The following is an 11,986-nucleotide window of genomic DNA, read 5'->3' as shown; positions in this document are numbered from 1 at the left end:
AAAAGATAAACTCACTTAATAATAATGTATTTAAAAAAATATTATAATAAATTTAAATTTAATAAAATAATTTTAATATTCTTAATAATTAAATTTAAATTTTAAAATTTGAAAAATAAAGAGATTGGAATTCTTATAAATAAAAGATTAGGTGCTAAGTTTCATATTTTAAAAAATACAATGACTTATGTCATCTGTTTAACATTTATTTGCAATTTATTTAAAGCAATGTATGTCACTTGTATGCATGTAAATGTATCTGAAATAGACATCTGTCAAATAATTATTTTCTTAATATTTTAATAATTTGAATAATTTATTTCATATAAATAAAATAAACAAAGTCTTAAAGTTAAAATATGAATAATCTGATTAATATCTCAAATCAAATTCAAACTTAAATTGAATATCAATTTTCAATATTTTAATAAATTCAATTTTATTACATCTAAATTCAATCCTATTCGATTACACCCTCGTTGATGTATATAATTATGATGACTACCACGTAACTCAAACCTCTGTCCTGCCCACTGGAATTCAATTCCCATAACCAATTTCTTTTCCTAAATTTTCATGTTTCATCACTTCCATTCTTTCCTGCATTGTAGAGCCGTTTAAGTTAGGCAAAATATGTACTACAAGTTTCCACAAATGAAATCGAATAGACTATCGTCTATAATTATTCAATTTTAATTCAATTTACAATATAAATTTTAAATTTCTTTAATCTTTTTACATATATAAACTTTAATTTGTGATTCATAAATATATACATGAAACTTTTTTTTTTAAATATAAGAGGAGAGCAAAGCTCTAACAGCAACACGACTAGCGCAATTCAAACCTAAACCATACTTAGGGCGACAAACACACTGGCCATCAAGCCAACACAGGAGGTTTTGATTTTAATTCATTGTACACATTTAAAAAAATAAATACATATATTTATTTTCAGATTATTTGTGTAGGCAATATATCAACGTAAATAGTGCTAATTTTATAATGTTATTAGTAATTTGTGAAAATTGAATCAAATAAAGATTTCATTTATAAAATCATACGAATCATAGTTCATGAATAACACTCAATATTGAATTAAAGTTGATATACAATTTTGATATTTTTATTAATAAAATCATGAAAGCCTTTGTATTAGGAGGTAGATTGGATTTTGTCCATTTACTAAAATAACACGTAAATTAGTCATTATACATTAGATTAAAAATTAAATTTATCTTTTTTAAAATTTTCATTATTAGACGATGAAACATGATATACTATGTGTATCTCATATTGGTGTACAACGACTTTCTCATTACTAGAAAAAATGAATAAAACTTTTAATAAAATGATCAATTTATTCATTGATAAAACCAATATTTTTAAAACAAAATCGATAATAAATTGATAAAACTATTAATTTTCAATCTAACTGGTACAATCGGTTAAAAATCAGTTTAACAATATATATTAATTTTTCTCGACACCCGACCTGACCCTTGCTTTCCTTTTTATTTTTCATATTTTTTTCCATTTTTCAGCCTGAAATATTATGGATTAGGTTTAGAAAATATAGAACTTGGGCCATGATTTGGGTCAAAAGTGTTTCTTTCTTTTGGGTCAGGATATTTGGCCCCAATGTTATGAATACCGGTTGAACTGGTTTATTCGGTTTAAAATTCGCGTTCAACTATAGTTTAACCGATTTACGAGTTAATCGTTTTTTTCTTTTATTTCGGATCAGTGTAGTAGCTAATTTACGGTCTGATGAGTCAATCCGGCCCAATTTCAATAACATTGGATATAGCTAATTTACCTCCTCCTTTTTCTTTTTTAATCGTAGAGGCGAAACGCATCCAAGGCTTCAGTGACACTTTTAGCCATCAAGGACACCGAATTTAAACCATCAGGTCAAGAAGGACTAAATGATAAAACCTGTCCCTCGTTATCCGCCACTTTCGCTGCAAAAAAGAAGAAAGAAAATCACTGCAGTACTAAAAACATGAGCACATCTCCCGCGACGTCGGTGTCCGATTCGCGCTATTTTCAGCCGAATTTTCTCGAGAAAGTCAAAATAATAGTCCACTTAACTGGTTTACACCACAAAAACACAGTGTTGGAGAAATGCATCTTAGCTTCGAAAAAGAATCGTCGTATCTCACTTATAAAAACTCGTGCAACCAAAAGGGAACAACACTGCAACATAGAACATCTGAAGGATCGAAATCAACAAAACTGGGTTCATTTCGTAGGTGTTGGAGGTTGTGGGCTGTCGGCTTTAGCTTTGATTGCTGTTAAACAAGTAAGCTTTTGCAGAGTTCTTGAACTAACAGAGTGATGTTCACGAGAAAGAAAAAAATGATTGTTTTTTTGTTTGATGTGGTCTTTAGGGTTTTGAGGTTAGTGGTTCAGATATAAAATGGAGCAGTTTCATGGATGGGCTTCAACAAGCTGGTGTACGCTTGCACATCGGTCATTCTACGTTAAATATTCAAAGCGAAAATGGGTCCAGATTCCCCAATTGCATTGTTGTTTCTAGTGCTATTAGTGAAGATAATGCTGAGGTTTTACATGCCAAATCAATTGGAATACCTGTGTGAGTATTAAGCTTTAATTAGCTCACTTTAATTCCCTAAATTCTTCCAATTTACAATTACTGGTTCGTTTTGATTGATGGCGGAGAGTATTTGGTGCTTATTGTGTTCTTTATATCTCAGTTACAAACGAGATTATTGGTTGGCAAAGCTCACCGAGAATCACAAATTGATTGCTGTCTCTGGAACTCATGGTATAAAGGCTTGCATTATTATGCTATTGTAATGCTATGCTTCATCTTTATATTGGGTAAAAGTATGGTGTGTGCCCTTGCACTAGAAGTTAGATTGCATTTTGCCCCTTCTACTAAAAAATGTGTAAATTAATCCCCGTAAGTAGAAGTGGATAGAATTTTTAATAGAAAGGGCCAGCTTGCTCTTTTAATTTAACGTACATGGATTAATTTTCCCATTTTTTGAATAAAGGGGGCAAAATGCAATCTGACTCTTTGTACAGGAGCCTCCACGGTACTTTTACCCTTTATACTGCCTAACATTCAATTTTCATTGTAGCTTAGATTTTACATTTGAAATTTCATTAGATATATAATGGATATGTTTTGGAAGCATAGTGAAGATAGCTTTATTTCATTCATATTCATCATTTTTTCCATAAACACATAGTTTCTGTTACACTTTTCAGGGAAGAGTACAACTTCTGCTTTACTTGCTTATGTTTTGAAATCAATGGGAGATGATCTCATGGCTGTAGTAGGCGCTTACGTGTCTCAGGCAAACATTTCAAAACTGCAACTTGTACAAAAGCTAGCTTAGCTATGCATTTTGTCTCATCTATAACATTATTCCGAATGGATTCCTTTTTGCAGTTTCCTGGTGGAAATGTAATCTGGGGTGATGGTCCGCACTTTGTGCTTGAGGTATTCTTCGATTGGTTGTCGTTTCTATGACCGATTAAACCTGTGTTATGAACATGATGAACATTTGCAGTACATATTATGATGGTTTTGCTTCGAGTTAATAGTTGATTTCGTTATAAAAAACTTTGTAAAATTGAGGTAGTAATTCAGTACTTGAATATCTTTCTTGTGGAATAGTGGTTATTTATGATATTCTTTCAAATTGATCAAAATGATTGATGTTCGTTCATATAACTTTTTCCTCATCCTTTTCTATGGGCTATAAGGCATTAGGATGTCGGGTTTCCTCTGATATGTGATTAAACTTGTATGGTAACATTTACATTTAATGTATGAGGCAGGCTGATGAATATGATGGCTGCTTCTTAGGGTTGTCACCTTACATAGCTGTTCTAACAAATGTGGAGTGGGAGCATGTGGATTTTTTTCAAGACGAGGTTTGTCCTTCATTGTCAAATAATTATGGCTATCAATAGTTTTGCTGTAAAACCTTTGGCAACTCGGGTTAGTTTGAGCTGAAATTATCTTTTCTTGTCTTTTAGGAAGCAGTTAAAACATTTTTCAGGAGGTTCCTCAAAAGAATCAGAGTGGGTGGACATCTCATCATATGTGGGGATGAGTATGCTTTGCTGAACTATGTTGTCGCATATCCCATTTTGTGATATCTTTGAATCTTTACGAGAAGTTGAATTTTACTAAAAAATTGGTAAATGAGTCCTTATACATTATATCAAAAAGCAAACTGGTCATTTTGTTAAAAATTAGTCCATGTACGTTAGAATGAGGTAACTATTTGGTTATTCTGTCAATCACAATAATTTTTAATAATAAAAGTAGATGAAATTTTCAACAGGAAGATCTAGTTTGCTTTTTGATTTAAAGTAAAAGGACTAATTTGTCCCTTTTTTGAGTAAAAAGGATAAAATGCAATCTGACTCCTAATATAGGGGTTTCCATGGTACTTCTACCTCCAAAGTTCCTTTTAGCATATTGTCATTGACCGGTGATTACTTATCATTCTCTTTTATTAGTAAGGGTGGTTGAAACTCATGCTAAGTCTGCTGCTATGTCCTAAAAAAATTTCCGCATGCATTTGCATAGCACATCCAGAAGTCAATAAAATTTGTTATTCTAATAGAGGGAGTTCCTTTGGAGGGGAACCAACAGTGTTGGTGCACGTTCCTTGTTAGATTACACGAGTGAAGGAAGTAAACCAGAGCATACAAGTGGAACTATGTTGGTTACAAGTTCAGATGTAGATGGTTATAACATAATAACTTACGGAATTTCAAGTACTAACGAATGGCATGCTTCATCAATTTGTCCCAACTCAAAGGGTGGCAGTGACTATGTACTTGTAAGTGCCCTACATTTCTTTGTTCTCGCTGTTTTATTGCTTTGACAACCTAATTGGAGAAAGCTATCAAATTTTATTCGATTGCTTTTTGAGATGATGTAAGAAGTATGTAACAGGATTTTTAAAATATCTACAAGTCCTTTAAGAAACATTGATTGCATATTTTTTTGAGCTGTGGTTCTTCTAGAACTTGAACTGGATTGTTTTACCTAGTAAGATAGGCACTTCAGGAACCAAGTACAAAACTCGGTCATTTCATTCAGCAATTTGTAGTTTGCTACTTATCCGTATTGTTCGAGAATATAGTGATTATAGAGAGGTACTTATCATCTCTCATGGTTTTAAACTTATGTTTCCTGGCTTACAAATGCAAATTAGCTGTGACCCTCCATGTGTGTAATTATGTATTTTTACTTTTTAAATTGTTTTTCACTCTATGGAATTCTTTTTATAACTTTCAGTGTCATAAAGGACAGCCACTGGCAAATATTAGCTTACAGATTCCAGGAGCTCATAATGTCCTCAACTCTCTAGCTGTGAGTAAAAAGGCGCTGATTTTAAATTTCGTTTCTTCTAGTGATCATGTTCTCTGTGTTGTCAGAACTTCTGACTCAGAAGGATTATATAAGATTGTATGTTCATATCGGTGTATTTTTCAACCTGTATCTTGAGCTTTTCATCTCTAGCTGAAATTCGAGAGGTTTATTGCCTAGTTTTAGTATAATTTACCATTACATATTGTGCAGGTTATTGCCACAGTGACGGTACTCTTACAAGGCCAAAGACAAGTACATGAACTAATAAACTCTTTAAAGTTACATTTGCTCGATTTCATTGGTCTTTCTAGACGCTTTGAGAGGATTGGAAAAATACACAGATGTCATATATATGATGATTATGCACACCATCCAACCGAAGTATATTTTGTTCTTCAAGCAGCACGACAGAGATTCCCATCAATGAGACTAGTGGTGGTATTCCAGCCTCATACATACAGGCATTCACTTAAAACAATACATGAATTGTTGATATAATAATATTTGTACAATTTAGATGACTTAAAGTTTTGGGTCGGTTTTGCAGTCGTTTAGCATCTTTAAAGGATGATTTTGCTGTTGCATTAAGTCACGCAGATCATGTTGTGGTTACAGCGGTACACAAACACATCAGTCACCTTGGTTGAACTTTCTATCTCCGGGAACAGTACTCACATTACCGATTTGTGATGTCAGGTTTATTCGGTCCGAGAAGCAGGTCCACGGAATGTTTGTGGAAAGGATTTAGCTACTTCAATCATCAGTTCTCCATCCGAATACATCCCCTCTCTGGTAGTACCAAACTTTAAGCCTTTACGGATGTCCTTAAATTCGGTCCTTATTCGTATGTGTTCAATGTTTATTTTTATACGTTGTGATTCTCAAGTCCCTCACCGTTTCCAGGATGACGTGGTCGATAAACTAGCACTTGAGATATGCAAGGACCCTCTTCGTGAAATCGTTATATTGACCCTCGGTGCAGGTGAGGTGATCGATTGTTAAGATGATGGATATCATTATGATAGGTTTTAAACGGAAAATTAATCTGATCGAGCCGCTTTTCTGTTTTTGAAATGAACAGGTGATGTCAATACAGTGGGTCCTAAATTGCTGCATGAATTGCAAAAGAGATTATGCATTACATAATGTAAAGCACAAGCAGCCATTACTGGCATAAAGCAAAGAGAGATTCTCTAGTAGGACAAAAGCAAAGAAAAAATTGTACTCTGCTTCTTAAGAGGGCAGTATTCGAACGTAACATTTTAATTTCTTAATGTTTTTTTGTTATTTTTCATAATTAAATTTGAAAGATAAAAGATGATGGTTAAATTATAAATAAATATATGAAAAAGATATTGATAAACTATAAATTGTATTTTTAAAATGCATCAATGTCCATTAGAATTTGAGTCTCACCATGTAATTGAAATAGGGTAAACTATAAAAGTGGTCACTTTTGTTTGTCTCATATTACATTTTAATCACTTATGTTTGAAATGTTACGTTTTAGTCATTTACATTATTGTTTTGTTATAAAGTAGTCATTCTACCGTTAAACTCTATTATCTCTCTAACAGCAGCCTTATGTGGCAGTCTAAATAGGTTTTAAATGTCAACTTAAATGTACAGTTTCTAGGATGAAAATAAATTTTTATTAAATAAATTTAATTTAGATTGTCACGTAAAAAGTCCAAGTTGGCATCTAAAACATATTTGGGCTGTCACGTAGGATCTTCGTTAGGGAGATAACAGAGAGTGACTACTTCGTAACAAAACAATAATGTAAGTGACTAAAACATAACATTTCAAACATAAATGACTAAAATATAATTTGAGGCAAACAAAAGTGATTATTTTTGTAGTTTACCAAATTGAAATAATGTTTTTGAATAAAATTTTAAGTAAAAATAGATATTAATTAGATGTTAGTTTAAAGAGCGGTAGTTTTGAAAATAAAAACTTAAAGTCCAATCACTTAAAAAAAAAAATTTTTGTCTCATATATGTCTGGTTAGTTGTTGTTTTTTCTCTCCCACGTTTTTTAGTTTCTTTTTTTATTTTTCTGGAGAACCAAACACACGCCTTTAGTACCCAGTTACTTACTTTTGGCTTTTAACTTTTGTTAACACTAAAAGGAGTGGTGGAGACATTGTCACAGCTTGACTGTGAAATTTTAATGGAGATTGATGATTGAAAGATTAAGAAGAGAATAGAGATGGAGATAGAGATCGAGAAAAAGAGAAGTTCCGATTTTTCATTCATGAAGAAGAAACAAGCCGTTATATTCAAATATAAATATACATATATATAAATATTTGTTTATTACAAGTACTGGCTCATAGCAGGCTGTGCTGTAAATTCCTTGGTTAGATTCTCTGTTTTTACTTAGCTGATTCACCCTCTCCTCTTGGGCTCGTCCTCTTCATGTCTCTGTCTGGCCCATCAACCTTGTTGACTGTGCCTTCATCCTTGTAGAGCCCGTTCTCTATCACTCCTGTAAGCCCATCTTTCATTTTTGTTCCTTAGTTGATTCCCAATTATTATTGTATGCTAAAGGCTAGAAGGCTAAAGCAGTGAGAGGAGGCGCAGTAATCGATAGTCAAATAGAACATTGCAGAGAAGAACAGAGAGGAAAGAGAAGGAAATGGCTTTAAATGGAAATGGTTGCTGTTGGATTCAGGAGCGTATCTTAAGTGGAAATGGATGTGGTGTGTTCCTCACTCCCAGGAGTAGGTCCTCTGCTGCCATTTTGCCCCGCAAGCCAACGGCTCTCTCCTTTTCCTCTTCCTTTCAATTCCAAGGTTATCTTTCTTTATTATTTTCTTGAATCTCATGTCCTACCGGTGCTTCAATTAAAACTTGAATCTCAGCTTTTTTTAAGATTGTTTTAGAAATTTATAAGGTTGTCATCCTTCGATTCGATTCACGAGGCTGGGAATTTCTCTGGGGTTTGTTTTCGCTTTCATCCTGGGAATTCATAGAATTCGTTTTCAAACATCTGCAGTTTTAATTGAGATTAAAACTTCAATTAAAGCAAGACACTTATTTTCACGTTTTCAAACATCTTCAGTTTTGTTTTCGTGGACTTGCAATTGGTATTTGAATTTACAGGAAACGTTGTAAATAATTGGCTCCAAAATTTATTAATTATCTTCTCTGGAACTCGTTATATTACAGCGAAAAGTGAAGAGAATATTTGCTTTGGATTATTGGATATAATTACTAATATATATTGATAAAATCAGGATTTGTGGTGGATAGGAAGCAGAGCTCCTCCTCTATACAAACGGCTGCAGTCCGCCATTTGGTGGGATCTGTTACCAAAACTCAAGGCCTTCGCTTTGCCGTGGTCAGTTTTTTCTTTAATCGTCATTTGCAACTACAATGTCAAAGATCGACTTTGCCTTCTTTTTTTTGTGTGTTCGATTGTTTTCATACTATTATGTTATTACTATGGTAATTGTTTTCTTCAATTTTTTATTACATTGTCAAAGGTTGTCGCCCGTTTCAATGAGATTGTGACAAAGCCGCTCTTGGAGGGAGCTCTGGACACTTTCAGAAAGTATTCAGTTAATGAAGAAGACATCGATGTGTGTAACAACCACTAACCACCCTTCTACTTCATTTACTAAACTAAAAGTCTTCTTTAATATCATGCTATCTCATATCTCTGTCTCAGGTTAGATGTCTGCTTTTTCTTTGTATCTATCTACACGTCTGAGCTTTCTCTGCTACTATGGCTGCAAATGCTAAGATTATTTAGTCAATTGCAGCTCAAAAGACTAGGATATAGGAGTAGCGTATCTCTGCCTCTCTCATTTGATGGCAATGCTACCAGAGTCTTTTTCTTCTATGATTCATGATTTGCGCTGTATATCATCTTATTTATTACAAGCCCTTTTTCAGCATATGAATCTTTCGACCAAATCTTTCAATTAATATTTTGACAATTTTTAGCCAACTTTTTGGATGGCTTGATTGATTCTTCACTTTCTTATCAGGTTGTTTGGGTCCCGGGTAGTTTTGAAATAGGTATTGTTGCAGAAAGACTGGGCAAGTCTCGAAATTATCATGCAATTTTATGCATTGGAGCTGTGGTATGGTTTCTTTCGTATTTGTTGGAGATCTTCTCATATTACTTTTTATCTGCTCATGGTGGGTCTTTTCTGAGTACATTTTACTGAAATCTGTTAATTCTGCCAACAGATAAGAGGAGATACTACTCACTATGACGCCGTGGCTAATTCTGTAGCATCTGGGGTGCTTTCAGCTGGCCTAAACTCAGGTCAATCTTCATGCTTAATGTTATTTTGTATTAACCCATTTCGTGTAAAATGCTACCATGGCTTCAAGAGTAAATTGCTGTTGGCATCTCAACTATGAATTAAGACAATATTTAGATTTTCATTAATCAAAGGCATATGCAGTTAAATGTTTTTCATGCCGTTAATATTGTAAGCTTTGTTGAAGTTATAAAGAACTTTGTTTGATATGCTTACAGTTTGTTTTTAGACTGAAGTATACCATCTTCAGTATGTGCCCTTTTCAAGGGGACTCCTACTTTTCACCCTATATTCATAATGTTTGAAAATTTTAATCTTGCAAATTTTGTTTATTTTCTCCAAATTGTTTCAATTAGAAAGCGGAAGAGACCACATTGCAAGATTCTTTTCTTTTTAAAAGTTGAAAATTACCCTCCTTTCAAACTGGGAGGACAAATTTTCATGTGGCAGTTGTTAATTAAGATCTGTATCAATCTCATGCCCTAAAGATTAAAAAAAAAAAAAATTCTGTAGGAAATGGTTTTATGGAAGTTTTCATGTATTAAAATGGAGTTGCCCATTGATTACTTGGCTATTGGTCTCTTCCCTCTATTTTTCATTTTTTATTATTCCTTGTGATTTGAAGCTGCAATTTATCAACTTTGCAGGTGTTCCTTGCATATTTGGGGTTTTGACTTGCGAGAACATGGACCAGGTATGATACAGGAGCTGGATAAAAGATCATTTTACACTAAGAACTATAGGTTTTTTTTGTTAAGTGAGAAAGTTTGTTCATTGGAGCTACACAAACAGCTATAGTGGGGTACACTCTCTAGTTTCCTTCACATTGAATTTTGGAATGTTAGAGGGAGGGGAAATCTGGTCAACTTGTAGGTTGTATACATACCAACATGTGACTGTGAGGGCAGTCTGATGTTATCTGATGTGTCATTTCCTTTACAGTAGTTTTGAGATGATATATTTGAATGTAAGAGGGGTTGACGTCTTTTATTCTTGGATGCAATTGAAGAAAAAAAATGATTTCAAGAGTGGAATTTTATGTAATTATTTCACATGACAATTGTAGGCGTTAAATCGAGCTGGTGGTAAATCTGGGAACAAAGGTGCAGAGTGTGCTTTAACGGCGGTGAGTTGATTGTACGGTAATGGAGTATTCTTTAGCGGAAGCAGTTATTGCTTGAATGTTTATTATTTATTATTGGTATTATTGGTATTTGATTTTCAGTTTCTTTGTAATTCCAATTTAGCGGAAGAGTGTGCTTTATTTTTGGTATATGAAAGTCCATGATTTCTCCTTAATTCTCCATTCATTTTTCTTTTTCCGTAATTTGCTTGTTTTTGTTGACGTGTTCTATTTCTAATAAAGGATTTAAGAAAGTGAGAAAATATAATATCACTGCATCGCTTGCTTGCATTGCACATATTAAATTTGATCCATGTAATCATTCTTAAGTGGTGGTATTCAAGTTTAGGATTTTAATCCCAGCATCTGCTTGCTTCTGCTTCTCTGTTATTGAATAAATTGGCAGATAAATTGCTCCTTTTGTCTCATACAAGTTGCTAACGCACAGTAACGAGGAAAAAGTGCTTATTGTTGGTTCCTTTCTAGATTTCTAAACAGTTGAATTTCTTTTGGATTGTATTGCAGATTGAGATGGCTTCCTTGTTTGATCACCATCTTAAGTAGTGGTAGCATTATCCATTACATGATGAACTTCTGTTGTTGCTGTAGGATCATTCTATCTGGGGAGTTTACAGAAGCAAAATGGTAAACATAGATGGATCCTGGAACTGTAATTCAGAATTTTCTTGTTGATCTAATAAATGACCAATGCTTTTGCTTTCTTTTATTTATATGTTGTTTCTGGTTCGTGTGAGAGCTCGTTAAGGGCTTTGCTATTATTGGTAAGTGATGATCGCTATTATCAACTGTTCACCTCACTTTTAACCCCCAAAGCCGTGTGTTTGGCATTGCTTTTGGGGTTAAGCACTTTTCTAGCGCCAAACGCAATGCCAAACGGTTGCAATTTTGTCCTCTCATGTACTCTCAAGTCTCATGTATATATTAGCAAGGGTTTAAATTATGAGCGCGGTTATTGCAGTCTGTTGAGTTGAATATTGATGGTGATAGTATAGTTGGTATGGTATCGATAATTCGTTGGTAATTATCAATTTTAAAACAAAATGTAATAGTATTGATAATGTATGATTTTGGTTTTCATATCTATTTGTAGCAGTCATCATTCGCTTCTGTGTACTGGTTAATATCGATCATTATCAGTTTTTATTGGTCTAAGGAAAAGAGTCGGAGAGAGTATAATGTTTTTAGAGCTTCA

At 33.5% G+C, this 11,986-nt stretch overlaps 2 protein-coding genes across 5 annotated transcripts; both read left to right on the top strand.

The window, feature by feature from the left end:
* Positions 1 to 1,816: 1,816 nt before the first annotated feature.
* On the top strand, positions 1,817 to 6,738 carry LOC108454576 (uncharacterized). The gene is made up of 14 exons (XM_017753080.2): positions 1,817 to 2,305; positions 2,394 to 2,599; positions 2,721 to 2,791; positions 3,241 to 3,329; positions 3,425 to 3,475; positions 3,817 to 3,912; positions 4,018 to 4,094; positions 4,643 to 4,832; positions 5,294 to 5,368; positions 5,579 to 5,829; positions 5,916 to 5,985; positions 6,065 to 6,160; positions 6,272 to 6,350; positions 6,450 to 6,738. Exons 1-14 carry the CDS (start codon positions 2,006 to 2,008, stop codon positions 6,512 to 6,514), a joined length of 1,716 nt encoding a protein of 571 aa, XP_017608569.1. The 5' UTR covers positions 1,817 to 2,005; the 3' UTR covers positions 6,515 to 6,738.
* Positions 6,739 to 7,893: 1,155 nt separating this feature from the next.
* Positions 7,894 to 11,500, top strand: LOC108454351 (6,7-dimethyl-8-ribityllumazine synthase, chloroplastic-like). Of its 4 annotated transcripts, none has more exons than XM_017752783.2 (8): positions 7,894 to 8,168; positions 8,613 to 8,716; positions 8,862 to 8,957; positions 9,369 to 9,464; positions 9,574 to 9,652; positions 10,298 to 10,344; positions 10,717 to 10,776; positions 11,383 to 11,500. In XM_017752783.2, exons 1-8 carry the CDS (start codon positions 8,012 to 8,014, stop codon positions 11,464 to 11,466), a joined length of 723 nt encoding a protein of 240 aa, XP_017608272.1. In that variant the 5' UTR covers positions 7,894 to 8,011; the 3' UTR covers positions 11,467 to 11,500. The 4 variants fall into 4 exon arrangements, with proteins under 4 accessions (XP_017608272.1, XP_052878021.1, XP_052878020.1 ...); XM_053022061.1 differs by having other exon boundaries at positions 10,717 to 10,792; XM_053022060.1 differs by having other exon boundaries at positions 10,717 to 10,792; positions 11,299 to 11,500.
* Positions 11,501 to 11,986: the final 486 nt, after the last annotated feature.

This window comes from Gossypium arboreum, chromosome 11 (assembly GCF_025698485.1).
Source record: "Gossypium arboreum isolate Shixiya-1 chromosome 11, ASM2569848v2, whole genome shotgun sequence".
In the NCBI taxonomy this organism is placed as follows: domain Eukaryota; kingdom Viridiplantae; phylum Streptophyta; class Magnoliopsida; order Malvales; family Malvaceae; genus Gossypium; species Gossypium arboreum.
The sequence above is the reverse complement of the archived record's forward strand: the minus strand, read 5'-3'. Positions and strand labels throughout refer to the sequence as shown.